Source organism: Podarcis bocagei, assembly GCF_964188305.1.
Source record: "Podarcis bocagei genome assembly, chromosome: 16".
In the NCBI taxonomy this organism is placed as follows: Eukaryota; Metazoa; Chordata; class Lepidosauria; order Squamata; family Lacertidae; genus Podarcis; species Podarcis bocagei.
Genome location: NC_138142.1, coordinates 15,047,982 through 15,063,361, shown reverse-complemented (window position 1 = coordinate 15,063,361; position 15,380 = coordinate 15,047,982). Strand labels below are relative to the sequence as shown.

At 42.7% G+C, this 15,380-nt stretch overlaps 1 protein-coding gene across 4 annotated transcripts in view; it reads right to left on the bottom strand.

Moving 5' to 3' along the window:
* The window catches only part of CLTCL1 (clathrin heavy chain like 1), a 59,935-nt gene extending 44,764 nt beyond the window's left edge, over positions 1 to 15,171 (bottom strand). For 2 of the 4 annotated variants that reach the window (XM_081174642.1, XM_081174643.1), the window contains exons 1-2: positions 14,839 to 15,171; positions 3,156 to 3,363 (exon numbers count right to left, since the gene is read on the bottom strand). In XM_081174642.1, coding sequence (XP_081030768.1) covers positions 3,156 to 3,363; positions 14,839 to 14,880 — 250 coding nt within the window. In that variant the 5' untranslated portion in view covers positions 14,881 to 15,171. The remainder of the gene's footprint in view (positions 1 to 3,155; positions 3,364 to 14,838) is intronic. The other 2 variants (XM_081174640.1, XM_081174641.1) reach the window with 1 other exon arrangement.
* Between the last annotated feature and the right edge of the window lie 209 nt (positions 15,172 to 15,380).

The following is a 15,380-nucleotide window of genomic DNA, read 5'->3' as shown; positions in this document are numbered from 1 at the left end:
TCCTCAATTACAATTCACAAGGTGGGCCTGATTGACAAAAATTAGTAGTAGTCAGGGTAGGGGTTTATGCGTTTCATTAGGAACCCCATGATATTTCCTCCTACAACTTACCTCAGGCATGCCAAAGAGTCACCACACTCAATCAAAATCTTGTTTTTTCACATCTGTGTACAGTGTCCCTGAAAGGTTTGACTCTCATTGCATTCCTCAGCCTCTACTTTTTATTTCAACTGCATGCAGGGTAACCCTTTGAACCTTGACTGGGGGGGGGGGTTGAGTGTGTTTTTTTCTACGCAACTAAAAGAGGCTGGGGGAGTTCTCTTGGCCTAAGCTAATTTTATGCCTAATTTTAGACATTTTTCCTCACAGGGTTCTTTGACACATATGTTTGAACTACTGTGCCAACTCCCAACTTTATGAATGCAGCCCTGCTATTAAAGCAATATAGTGAAGACTAATGCTGTCAGATTTAAATACAAAAAAAGTACTGCAAAGCACTCGCTCTTCAGCAGTGTGTTCCTGACAAGCAATTGGAACGCGTACAATTTTTGTTTACCAAATTTCAAGGGATAGCAGTTCTGGTCTCTTGCAGCAAAACCGAAGTATTGGCGGAACCTTAAAGGCTAGATTATGGCTTAGCCATTGATGGGCAAGAGCCCAAGTCAGATGCATAAAAAGTCGCCGCAGTTGTGGAGTTTATTTACACATACATGTACGGGGGGGTGGGGATGTAGACAGCAAGGCAAAGGGGGCCATGAGATAGATGCAAGCAGATTCTATCCTCCCACTTGGTGATAATGGTGGCTTTTTCAACTACAATTTCTTTGCACAAAACCGTTATGGAGAGAGCATGCCAAGAGCAGGAAGAGCCCTAACAAGCACACTCATGTTCGAGTAGGCTGCTAGGACTGGAATGCTCCAACAGAATTTAGGGGAAGAGCAACATGCAACAATTTCACCCCCACTCTCAAGTAAAGTTTCTTCCAGCAGAACTGATCATATGTCATCATCCCACTACAGAAGCTTGCCCACGATGGATTCTCACCTCAAAAAAATATTAAGTATAAAGCAGCAAGGTTTGTTTTTTTAATATAATAATAAAAAGAACCATTTAATTACATTGCTTATCTTAACTGAAAGTCAGACATCTACTCAGGTGACAAATTTGGGAGAAGGGGGAGAGGCTTTATGAACACTTTACATCTCTGCAAGAGTAGAGTATGAAATTGCCTTTTTGCATTCCCATGCTTTGTGTATGGAAATGCCCTATGAAAAGTACTACGTCCCCCCATTCTGTTCCAACACAGATCACTGGTGCTCTCACAGTACATTACAAACACAGGATACATCCATACAAGGACAATAATGCTTTGATCACTGTAGGAATGCCACATGCAATCCAGAAATGCAATTTGTATGCACGCACCATACTCTTATCACAGTTCTGAGAAGCATTACATTTCTGAGGGACTGGTAATGTATGTTCACTGTTCACACAAGGAACCTGAGCTTCAGGAAAGACATAATACGCAGTTGGTTTGCCAGCACCACACTCCCATCTGCAGGGAACATTTAAGTGCTTTTCTAAAGCAACGTTTCCTCCACATTTTAATACAAGTCGGTCTACGTTTCTGTTGGGGTAATAGGTTTCTGGGCAAGCTATAACCCTGTTACTGCTCCTCCTAAATAATTATGTGCTGTCATGGCCACTCATCTGAACACTTTTATTTCTGAACACTCTTTTAAAGAAAAAAGTGGGAAGTGACGTGGTAATGCTGCAAGAGCTCTTGATGGAGATTGAGGGAGGAGATGAGGCACCAAGTTATGTTCAGTTACTTGCATCTCTGGGGTTAGCACACGTGGTATAGCAACAAAATAGTGTATTAGGTAGTTATGCCAAGGGCTATCACAAAATATTAGCTCTTCTGGCCAAGAGCTTGATTCACAGGGGGCCAAGACAATTAGAATTAAAGCACTGTGTGTGTACTGAATCTTATGTCAAAGATAACACTGGGGTTATTAGTCCCATGTTGTCCATTCACAGCCCTTTGCTACCAACAAGGTGTTTTGGTGAGCATGGGCATTCTAAGTGGCAGCTGCCTACATACTTCCGAGTTGTTCACAGATTTTCAACGCAAGCCAATTTTTGAAGTAGCATCGTGGACCCCTGCGAGCATTGCCATGGACTTTTAAGACCAAGTACCACATTTAAAATAAAAGAAGTGACTAGCACACAAGACACCATGCCAGCAAAGGTCTCTCATAAAAGTATTGCGACTTGATTTTGTCAGTTAACTGTACTGTGGTTAAGGCTGGGTTTAACCATCTATTGGTACAGTTACTACCATCAAGTCACAAGTGGTTTCAGAGGATAAATAGTTTCATTTGCCCAAACTCAAAATTTTAGCATCTAGATTACAATTATCTCTACAAGTGACATGCCAAATTGCCTCCTGCAGAATTTAGTACTTTTTATGAGATGAGACCATTCCAAAACTATTAAACATGAAGTGTGTCAGTACAAAGTTAACTCACCATCTGTTTTAAGACAAGAATGCAGGAAAGAAAGTACACAGTCAGTGAAAGTGAAACCATTTTATATATTAGACACCAATGAGTTTTTGCATCTGCTTCGGTATGTATATTTTTACATGGTGATTAGGCAGCACCTAGAAGATCACATAGCTTCTAGGACTAGCTGCAACCGAAGCTTTACTTTTTCAGTTTTAGGACTTTAAACCAAACATGCAACACAATCCAAGCTTTATTTAGTAGATGCTTGCCTTCCCTGCCACCCCAAAATACTGCCCTGCAAAAGCAGTACTTGGCTGGAAAAGATACCCAGAGGTATTGGAATTGGTGGTGCCTATTGATTTTCCCAGCCTTGAAAAAAATAATTCAAAGCTTACTGTACAATAGCATCTTAATATTAACCTAATACTTTGCTTTGACAAGTCCTACATTAAGCAAACTTTCCAAGCCACTTCATTCCTAGTACAACTCAATCCCATTATTTACAGCATTCCCTGACTGATACAATGGTTACCAAAATGCAACCAAATCTTAACATACTGCACACGGGTTCAAAGTAGAACCAACACATGTGCTGCTGCACAACAATCCTCCCAAGATAATGCAAAGAAAATAAAACTTACCTTTCAGAGCAATTACTTTAGAAGCTGGATTCATGATGGCACTTTCTGCAGAGATTGGGCGCCTGATAGGAGTGGTTGGATCGCTCATGTCTATGATCACAACCTGTGCTTGCTCACCAACTTTTTCTCGAATACATATGAATTTATCAGATTCCATTGTTAAGGTACTGAATCCAATGTTTGCTGGATTAATTCCAAGATTTTGGAGCTGTAAAAAAAAAAGCAAATTATTGGTAAAAACCTTGCATGACCACAGACAAGGACTGCTTGGCGGGGAAATCTGCACATGTGGCAAAATGCCACCATGCCATCACTGTTTATTCCTAGAACAGACACTTCTCTCTGGGGAAAGTGGTATTAGGAGCAGTTGACTACACAGGTTTTACATATATCTTTGTGATCAGAAAGCAACTCACAGTGATCATGGAGTTGGTGTTTCTTCACAGTGTGGCTCACTTAAACCTTCAAAAACTACTCTATTACATTAGATGTGGGGGCAGGTAAGCTATTTGTGAATACAGATCAGGTATATCCATGCAAAGATTTGCAGTGTTCATGGGACTGCTTCACTATGCACCATGTTCATAACCCAGCCCACTGACTATTTAAATTTTTAACAACCAGTTGTAGGAGGGATGCATAGCTTTCACCCAGTGAAATTAATAGTAGTCAGATTCTCAAACCTTTATTGGCATTCCAGTAGGGTTCAATACAGAAAAACCACTCACCAAAAAACACAACAACAACCCCCCAACCAACAAACAGCCTTCATCTAATACTTAAGTCAGTGTTGCATAGCTTTCATGAATCCTCACTGCGTGTTGCATAAACCTGGCTACTATCTCCCTCTTATCCCCATCCGGAGTATACGTAATGAAGGCTACATTACATGTGAAATAGTACTCAACAATCTCTTCAAACCAAGAACCAGATCCAATCAATTCCTACAAGAACAAAGGAGTGTCTTGTGGCACCTTCAATACTGAACAAATGCATTAGGTCATAAATATTTGTAGGCTGGCACCCGTTTCATCAAATGCACAAAGGACCTGGTTGTGGACTTCCCATAAGCAACTGGTAGGTCACTGTGAGAACAGGTTGGAGGGCTAGATGGGCTTTTGGTGTGATCCAGCAGAGCTCTTCTCGTGCTCTTCGCCGGTGAAGTGGATGCGAGACCATGAAAGATGATGACACAATTCATTTGTTAAATCTTTTAACACGTTGTTTATTTAAGGTACCACAATATTCTGTTTTTGCTTCAACACAGCGTCAACACACCCACCTCTCTGGAAATAGATTCCTAGTTACCAGAGCAGTTTGTTAACATATGTTGACTCAGAGCCATTGGCATCTCTGGCATGGAAACCCTCCGTTATACATGGTACCAATTCCCCCAATATTGAAGCAGGGTTCAACATTTCTAGTTTCGCTCAATCTAGCTGCTTTATTCCAGATTTCACAGCAACTTGCACATCTCAAACATTCTTGCTGAAAGAATGTTTTTGCAGGGTTACATTCCCAAGCTATTGTGCTAATCTTCCCCATATTTATTATTCCAGCGTTTATTAGCTGGATTGTATGCCATAAATGGCAACATGTTTAGCGTATAGCAAGTCTATACACTGAAGTAAGTTTATCTGCACCAACAGGAAGTAGAACGTTGTGGCCTGTGTGCAACTTCAGTACTCCTCATTTTAAATCCATTCAGTGAATGGGACAGAGGGAAGTTCCTTACTATAAGTTTTCTATCAGCAACTCTGTAGGCTTGTCCTAGAAAGACAGGAACCTGCTAGTACAGAATCAAACCACTGGGTCCATCTAGCTCAGTACTGCCAATATTGAGCACCAGCAGCTCTCTGGGGCTTCAGGCAGCGAGTCTTCCCCAGCCCTACCTGGAGATGCCAATGATTGAATCTGTGACCTTCTGAATGCAAAGGAGATGCTCAACCACTAAGCTATGATGCTTCCCCCAATAAAGACAACCATTTTCAAGCATTTTGCTGTGGGGAACCAGCCAGCGACATTGTACGTTTGACAGTAGCACAAGACTCAAAAGCTTCTACTGAAGATTGTCTACTTGAGTTATTTAGCTTTTTAACAGCAGTAAACCGATTACAGTTAACTGTGAACCAGGAACCATCAACACAGAAGTCCAACAAAAAGCAACAGAAGGACCCACTACGCCCTTGAATATGATTATTTCTTTCTAAAATTATCTAGCAAAACATGCATTAAAAATGAGAGGAAGTAATAGCTGGAAGGTATGCAAGTTGCAGCATATTAGAGGTGCTGTATTAATCAATTTTTAAAAGTTTCTCCAACATCCCGCTGAGAAGGTAGGATAAGGAAGGACTGGGCTTGCAAGTTCTTAAATTTAGCTTGTCATATTCACATTATTTTTTTTATACAATAAATGTTCAATTACATTCCTTGGTACAATTGTCCCAGAAAAAAATTACGAAGATCCATCAGTTTGTTAGGGTTGGAGGCTCATTCATTCAATTTTGTCTGTTTTATCTTTTTCTTTTGCTGCAATCTGGGATATACATCTTACCCTTAGACCTCTTAATACGAATTTCTGAATTTAATTTTTAATGTTTCAATTGTCCATATTATATTGTCGGTATTCTAATGTTTAATATGGCTATTGTGAGCCGGGGGTGGGGAAGATGCCTCTCTGTGGGAGGGGCGGTAGAAAAAATGGAATATCTAGGCTCACTTTAATCTGGGTTTGGCACCTTGATCACCCCAATTCATGAAGTATTCTGGGAGACAGATGGGAGGAGTGCAACCTTTGTTGATTCTCCTGGATCTCTTTGTGACGTTTGAAACTACTGACCACTGTATCCTCCTGAGGCAGCTGTGGGTTCAGAGACTTGACCCACTCTGTAGGACTGCAACCAGAGAGTAGCATTGTGAAACTGCTGCTCAACTCCATGGTTTTTATGCTGTGGAATCCAGAGTGTTACCTCTTGTCCCCCACGTTGTTTAGTATCTGTACAAAGCCACCAGGTGAAGTCATTCAGGGATTTGAAGTATAAGTTCATCAGTGTGTTGCCAACACCCAACATGATCTTAATATCAGGAGAAGCTGTACAGTTATTAGATGAGAGCCAGTGAACTGAAGCTGAATCCTGACAAGACTTGGGACCAAATACATGAAGGAATGTCTCTTCCCATATCTGCTAACTTAAGCATTGATATCTGATGAGTTGTCTCTTCTCAGGGTGAGGTCCATTGTGTAGCGACACAGGAGAAGGCCTTCTCTGTGGTGGCACCTGCTTGTGAAACTACCTACTGTTTGAAATGCGGCTGCCTCCCTCTTTGCCAATTCTCCAGCATGAGTTAGAGACGCATTTCTGTTTTTACCCAGGCATCTGAGTTACATCTAAAGCTTCACTTTTATTTTATGACTGCTGCTGAATTTAGTGTCCTGTTTGCAATGTTCATGTTTTAATGTTGCATTGTTTTTGTATCTTGTATACACTGCCCATGGATTCTATGGAATGAAAGGTGGCCTAAAAACAGTATCTAAAATACTGTGCTCATTGTATTTGTCTGCTTTCTGTCAGCAGCTTTGAGCACAGTGTATATACAGCACATAAGCAAACTGTTTACTGAGAGAGACAAACATATTTCCAAGTTTTATCATGGAACACCAAATAAGCAAGAAGAGGTTACCCCTTGCCATATTTATTTGCCATCCAGTTATGGCAACATTCCATTCTTACATCAACAGGCAGTTTTTACTGCACTTACATGCTGTTCTCATGAGACATGACTGGAAACGGTTTGTAATAGGCATAAAAATAGCAGCTAATAGAAATGTTTTATTACCCCTTCTATAATTTAAAGTGTGTTTCCTTCTGCATACCACCTACACACACACACCCCCCACCCAAAAGAGAAGTAATTCCATAACTAAAAGTTTGATCACACCTTTGCATGAAATAAGGGCTGCTATCAAAATAGTCCCTTCTGGTTTATCTGGTACAGCTTTCACGAAATTTTCAAGTCCTGCCCACAAATACACCAGTATACTTGCTGTACCATCTTTAAATCTGCAGAGATTATTCAATCTCATATAGTCCTGCAGAGATCATTCAATCTTGTATAGCCCTAATTGGGCTGACCAGAGGTGACAATTCCCATGCAGAGACAATCAGATCCTGCAGGGTCTGTGTTCCACATTCACAAACAAGAAGAGGCTTAGATTCTTCAGTAGCAATGGCAGAAGCATGGGAAGGTATCTATATAAACTATTTTCAGAAAGATGGAAATCTGGAGACCCTAAGGGGGCCTTTAATCTGGCTCAATGTTCTGGGCAGGTCACTTTATATCCGCCCCTCGGTGTTCCTATTAAATGAAGTTTTTCTGTAGTCAGACCAGCTCTGAAACTACCGATATTCTACTAGCTGACAAAGATAGATAAAAGGTCAAGTAATCCCCAGGGGAAACTGCAAAGAGAGCAATTACTGCAATAGTTATTCTTTTCACAGACCTGTAAATATTTGGACACTTCTCCATTATACACACTTTTCTTTTTCCAATTCAGTCATGAACCTTTTTGCCCAAGGTATTCCACAGCAATGTACAGTGTTCCACAACTGAAGTAACTGAAAAATGTAAACAGCTTCTAAAAACTGGTCTTAAAGCGGGAACATCCAGCTTCATTTTTTTCTACTACAGCTTCTTTATTTTCTCCACCCCTATTTTGTCTAACACCTTGCACGATGAAGAGTTGTGGAGAGGTGAAAAGCTTGCCACTATTCTGTGACATATTGCCTGATCCCAGTGAAGAAATTACCCTACCTTTTAGAGCATCTCTAGTTATTACAGCCTGAACAGCCTTTCCCTTGCAATTGCCTGGGGTGGTAGTGATGGAACAACTTAACTCTCAAAAGGGCCTGTCAAGCTGCCCCCAAACAAAGGTCATTCCCTCTGAAGGGCTTGCAAGGCTTCAAGTTTACTATTGTGTAGCAGAGAAGTGGTCTTCACAACCAACTCTGTACTCTTGCAGAGCCTTCGAAGTGAAGGAGTGAGCATCTTCAGGAGAAGCACTGCACTTTTATTTTCTGAGTAAATGTGAAGAAGCCTGAGTGAAGCTTAGGGAAGGAAGAACACAGAATCAAAGTCTCCTTGAGATTATGTTTTAGATACACTGCAGCAAGGTGAGCTCTCCAAATACAGCAGGAGATATACAACTGGGGGGGGGGACTGAGGGGGGGGGAGAAGAGGCCACATTACATTTACAGCAGTACATAAGGAGCTTCTTTAGTCAAGGTGTTGGCTGCTATTTTTTAATTGCATTTAACGTTCATATGTAGGAAAAGGAATACCCCCCCACCCCAATACAGAAGAAAAGATTCTATACAAGCAGATTTTATCCCTGCCTATATTATTCACGTACCCAATTTCCAGTGGGAATCATGTGCAATTATGATAGGAGGGCAGCAAATACTCCAATATAGGAATGCAAGTAAACATGTACTTTGGGGTCACACTGGCTGTCTCCATGTGCAGCTTCAAAGAATTAACTAAACTATAGTGTGCATGCAGCCTGAATACTGTTGCTTCACACTTCTCGTCTTGAGTGGGGATACATACCATAAGCACTAAGTTAAAACCCTGATTTGTTATGCCTAAGCAAACCACAAGCAGGAAGCAATTGTTTCTTGGTCACTTCCCAGATGTGGCTTGCCTGGGCAAAACAAACCACAAGCATGGGTTCAGATGTAATGCTAAGCCAGCCATTTGTAGTTTTCTTCCCCATTCGAGTAAGGTTGGAGCAAAACAGGGCCGCTTAGGCTGTATTCACAGGATAGTTCAGTAAGCCATGGTTAATGGCTTAGCTGTTACCAGTGCTCAAAACTCCCAATGTTCTAGGCGCATCCTAGGCGCAATGTTCCAGGTCTCCACCCTCATCATTCTGCCTGGAAACTGAGGTCTAGAGCTGAGGGCCTTCTGGCGGTTCCCTCACTGTGAGAAGCCAAGATACAGGGAACCAGGCAAAGGGCCTTCTCAGTAGTGGCGCCCGCCCTGTGGAATGCCCTCCTACCAGATGTCAAAGGAAGCCACCCAGGGTGGCTGGGGAAACCCAGCCACGTGGGCAGGGTATAAATAATAAATAAATAATTATTATTATTAATTGTTGTTGTTTTGCAACAGGGAATTTCATTAGCACAAGCAGTTTCTGAGCTCTTGGTGCAGTACTGTGCCTAAGATTTCACATTAAAACTGCAGAGTAGAAGAAAAGGAGGACCTTTTTCTGCCTCCTCACTTACAGCTACTCTCTGTAGACTGGAGAAGAGACTCTCTTAAGAATATTAGGGGCTGGGCAGGGGAAGGAATAGACCATGTGAAAAATGAACAGTTTAGCTGCAGTTCATTTTCAGCTTTTTATTTTCGTTATATTAAAAAAAGCACGCCTAGACATTCTATTGTTGCGCCCATAACCTATGTTTAAAGTGCCATTTAGCGCCAAGCTTTCATATCTCAGTTTCTGACACTGGCTGTTACCTACTAACAAAGCCCATGCAAAGTAAGTGGTTTGCTACTACACAACCATTAGTGAGAAAATATTGCCAGAAAACTGGTAAATCAAAACTATTTCCTAGCTATTTGTTCCTGCACAACTGGATGGAACTGATGAAGAGAATCGATGAAGTCAGTTTCGAAGCCTTGGTGCTGCTCCTTGAACTTTCAGCACGACTGCATTCTCCTTAGGAAATTATTCTGTCAGTGAGGGGGTTCTATATTCAGATAATGATTTGCCAGCTACTCATCTAGAAGAATGTGTAGGTGTGCTCATGGCGTTTTTGTCATAAGATGCTGGCAGACTTGAAATGCTTTCAGTGCTTTGCACCAAGGTTCTTGCCTTAAGACCATAACCTTGCATGTTGTCTCAGGAATATCTTAGACAACTCATCTCACAGGTAGGCTACCTGATCTAAACATCAGAAATTCAAGGAATGCTAGTAGATGCTGGCATGCAGTTGTTACTTATGCCAAGCTTTCACAAAAGTAATAATTAAACATCACAAACTATTTTAATCAGACAAACAGGATATTCTTCCGTGTTTCCATTTAATTTTTGAAGAGGTTTAGCTCCTCCATGACTCTCCAAAAATCAACACAACCGAACTAAAGTACCATGGCATTCATAGCTTTCTCCATGCCTATCCTACATCCTTTGAATGAATTGGAACTTGATTTCAGTCACTGAAGAGCAGCATAGTCATTACAGGTGACTCCCCACTTACGCGGAGGTTACAATCAGGGGCTCCTTGCACATAAGCAAAATGTGTGCAAGTGGGGAACACCCTGGAGGGTCCTTGTGGCTCACAAGGTGGCCCTCTTCGGGCTCTGGGGATGGTCTCCTCGCAAGCCGGAGGCACAGCAGGGCTTTGTTGAGGCTGTTCAGCCTTCCCACCTAGCAGCTGACATACAGGGTAGTGCAGCAGCAGCAGCAGGCAGGCACTTTCCCACACATCAGCTGTTAGGCAGGTAGGCCGAGCATCCAAAACAAAGCCCCTCTCTCTTCTCTGTCCTCTTCAGGCTCCGGGGAGGGTCTCCTTACAAGCCTTGTGTTCCCACACATGTGGGCAGTCACATTCAAATAGATTGTGCACAAGTGAGGAGTTGCCCGTGCTTTGATTTTCCTCTTACACCATGATCTAGAAACAAAAATGCAAATACTTCCAGGGCAGAATTCCAGCTCAATCAACTCCACATACACTTCAAAAATGTTTTTTCAGGCAAAAGTTGTGGGTCAGCTGCTCAACAGAGCACAGCTTTGGGGTAATATGGATCTGAAGAAGATTGGATCCATTCAAAATCAATAACGGAATACCATATGGCATGTCATCCTTTCTGTTAAGAGACAAAGCTAATCTATTGAAGTTGGCATCTTTAGTAAATAGCAGGACTATTACTGGATTATGTTATCCAAAATAAATGGGCAGCCACAAAGCAGCCAGAATATAAAAGGTAGCCAGGAAAACAAACATATATAGTTTGGGGCCTGATAAGGCAGTGTATCATGGATTTAGGTTTATGAGTTATTGGCAGAGATTAATATATAAAGACTATCTCCTTTCAACTTAAAGCTGAGTATCAAGAGTTTTCTTCTACCATACAGAACCAAACTTAACTATCCAAAGTGTGCAAGAGTAATTTTCCTGGCAAGATTGCATAAGACAAACTATTCGGTTACATTAGGGCAGTTCAAAGTGACACCCCTTTAACAGTACAGTCTATATAATTGCCCTGGACAGGCAAAGTCACTGAGTGTGGGAAAGAGGCTCGACCGGGAGAGGACTTACTGGCCTTTTTGCTGACAAACCAGATCATATTTGACTTGGCTATCATTCTATCTGCTGTTTTGTTTATTAAATGGGCAAAATCCCATATGATCGCCAGCAAGATTTCAATAGTGAAGAGAGATGAAGAATGTCAGTTAGTAGGGGACTGTCAACTCTGTTATTGAAGTGTTGAGTTAAACAGTAAATGAGTAGGGTTTTTTTGTAATTCATGTTACAGTAAAATGTATTGGATATTGCAATGGCTTATGATTACATATGAAAATACTGTATAGCACCTTTTAATATTATGATTGGCAATGGCATCTCTAAGCCAGAGGTGGTCAGCCTGTGACCCTCCAGAACTCATAGTTCCCATCAGCCCCTAGCCAGCTTGGCCAGTGGTCAGGAATGATGGGAGTTTTAGTCCAATAAGATCTGGAGGGCCACATGTTCCCCATCCCTGGGCTAAGCAATAAGGATCTGTGGAATTACAACTCAAGAAGGTAGGCAAACGCCCCACAGATTGATATAATTCACTCTACATATTGCACCAAGTTGTCCAACAATACAACAACCGCATTGAGGGATTCTGGAGTCTATTTTAAGAGTGCTTGTAACTATATTATCTTCCAGTTAAAATACAGTTTTAAAATGTAATTTTAAAAGAGTTATCTCATTTTCTGTTGAAACACAAGTAAAAGGTTAAATACCAAGCCTACACAATAAATTTGTCTGCTTCCCCCCCTCCCAAAACTTTGTAGACGATCTGAAAGTCTCCCAGGAAGTTGTGTGGGACAACAGAACACCCAGAGTACCCATTCAGAAAAGTGTTTATGTTATTTACCCCACAAAGAAAGATACTGAGAGATGCTCACACCATACACACCAATCTGTCAGTACTGTCCCTTCTAAAACTATACCTGCAGCTTGTGTCTGGTTAATATACAGAAATCCAGTATTTCGAGTCTGAACCTTTTTCCTTTATATATGGAATGCCAGCGTAACACTGTCTTGCTACAGCAGTGACCATATCAGTATTTAGTGCAGTCACTCATGTTCAAAACTGAAGTTCAGCTTATCCTTTATTGTACTTATGGCAGTGATGTTTCCATCACTCACTGACCAAGCTGGTGTTATGGCTTGTGCAAGTTCAGATAAGTTAAAACATTGCATAGGTCCTGGCTAGTACAATTTAGTGGTTGAGTCAGGTTAGGACTGGGGGCGCACAAATATAAATTCCTACTCAGCCATGTACTTCACTGGGTGACCTTGTGGCAGCCACCATCTCTCAGTCTAACCACCTCACAGGCTTGCTGTTATAATAAAATGGAGAGGGGGAAGGGGTACACCATCTGGAACTCTTTGGAGGAACAGAGGGACATAACTGAAATAAATATTGAGAAGCTGAAGGACCAGAAAGCCCAGAGGCTAATGAAACCGAAGAAATTATGCAGAATGCGAAATCAACTGAAAAAGGAATCTGGAAGGCAATTAGCTGAAGAACAGTGATTGAAATAAATCAGAAGAATTTTTTAAGAAAGTTTGAAGATAGCCATAGAATCAAAGTGATTTGCAGTGTTAAGGAATCTACTGGAAAGTCAAGCTGAATAGAAATGTGATACTTATGTGCAACTAATACTTCCTGTGAATCCAAATATGAGACTTAACTCATGTGGAGTACAAATGTTGGGAGAATTTTAAATCTGCAATCCTAGGCATATGTCTCACTGAACACAGTGGAACTTACTTCCAAGTCAACACACACCCAGCTAATAAGCCCTTAGTCATTAAGCTTTCTCCCCACACTCCAATTTCATTTTTACGGTATTTTGTTGCTGTTACTCAGCTATATGGAGAAACGTCTATAGGACCAAGTGCGTAATACAACTACATCTTGTGTGCCTGGAAACTATGAAGCACTTAGCTCATACCACTCACTAGGGGAAACCTAAGATGTTTAAACAACACTAAATGAGAAATGTGAAATTCAGCACACAGTACTAAACACTAACAAAAGGCATGGTGTCACCAGGCAGTTCACATTTTGAAATGGATGCCTCTGTCCTAAGAGGGGAAGGGAGGGTAAAGGAGGGAGCATTTGCCAAGTCCACTTCCTGTTCTCTCATTCATTTAGAGAATTCCTTTAATTCCTGCCATAAACTGCCTTTTCTTAAGCAAACACTTAAGAAACACTTGATTCAGAGCAATCTCTCTCTCCTCTCCCCACCCCAAATAGCAGTTCTTTCACGTAACTATCTGCAGTCTTTGCCTCACTATTTGAGACTGGGATCAATTTCCTTAAAGCAGCCCATCCTCCAAGTGAGTAGCGTTGTGTTCTTGTTTTTAAAGTGGCATCAGGAATGCTTCTAGAAGAGACAGAAGTACTGTAGAAGGGAACAGATTTTCAGAGCCCTGCCGTTCTCGGGAACAAGATGCAATCTATTTGCTCAATCCTTCCCCATCTTGCAGATCCATTTGCAGGGCTCAGAGGTTCCCAAACACAAGCCGCGGCCACCACCCCACAACCGATGGATCGGCCGGAAAAAAAAAACACCAGAAATGCAGGGACGCAGGTGCGGCCCGTTTTCCATGCTCTAATGTGAAGATGTCCTTCTCTGCACTCCCTTCCCCACAAATATTCCTTATGGTGTAGTAATGCAGACAAGCAACTCGGAGCCTCCCTCTCCATACACACCAAAAAAAGAGAGAGGGGGAGGAGGAGGGGAGTCAGTCATTCAGGCAGCCAGTGACTCTGCACAAATACCCGCAAAAGGCTGCCATCAAAAACTAGGAAACATCACCAAGCCAGAATCAGGTGCAATAAGGGCAAAATAATTGAAATGAAGAGCACGACTCTGATTTTACAATATGCATGTGGGTGTATATATGTGTCTGTCTGTCTTCTATCTATCTATCTATATATATATAAATATATGTTCCCCACCACCATTCCCCAAGCGACAAATTAAAAGCCAGGGAAGGCTTTGCGCCATCCTGCCTGAAGGAGGAATGAATAAAGGGTTATAAAAAGGAAGCAATAAAAGGTTATCAAACAATAAAGGCTTATAAAAAGGAAATAGAGCCCCCCCCAACCGAGAGATGCCTGCCTGCCCCACAATTCCTCCTCTCTGGCCCTCTTCCCCACCCCACCCCACCCCCTAGAAGGGAACCCCTCGCCCTTTCCCAAGGAGTCTTCCCGCCCCTCAACCCCATTCAAACCCCTCCCCCAGGTGGGGGGGAGCCCACCGCCACACTAGGCCGCAAGCCACCCACCCACCCTTTCCCCTCCATTCCCCATCCCCTCAAGGCTGAAATGAGTGGGGGGGAGGAAGATGGGGGGGAATCCCTTTCCCCTCACCCCCCCCCAAATAGTTGCTCACCTGAAAGTGCTCCTGGAATCTTATGGGGAGTATCTGAGCCATTGTGGGGGTTTGGGGGGGGAACAGCCCTCTCAGAGAGGAAGAAAGGGGGGGGACTCCCAAAAATAAAGAGAGAGAGAGAAGCGCAGGAAAGCTCCTGAGGTTTCAATTATAAAAAAAGGAAAGGAAAGGGGAGGGGATGTGGGAGGGGGCACGCTGTGGGTCCGGCGGCAGAGAAGGGAGCCGCTGCCTGCGCCCCACACACACACACATATACACGCGCGCGCAAGGGGAGGTGGGGGTTTGGCTGCTCCGCGAAGGCAGGCAGGCGAGGGCGCGGACTGCGCAGGCGCGCCGCTCACCGCCCCCCCCTCCTCTTCCCTCACCCCCGTTCCGAACGCCGCTGCTCCATCACCCCCGGCTCCCTTTTCTTGTCTCAGGCTCCCGGACCCTATCACCCCGTTCGAGAAATCCCTCCGCCCCTCAGGCCAACAAAAATAAAATCGAAAATAGATAGGAGCGAAGGCGGCGCGACGGCAGGGGGTCTTCTCGAAGCGCAAATA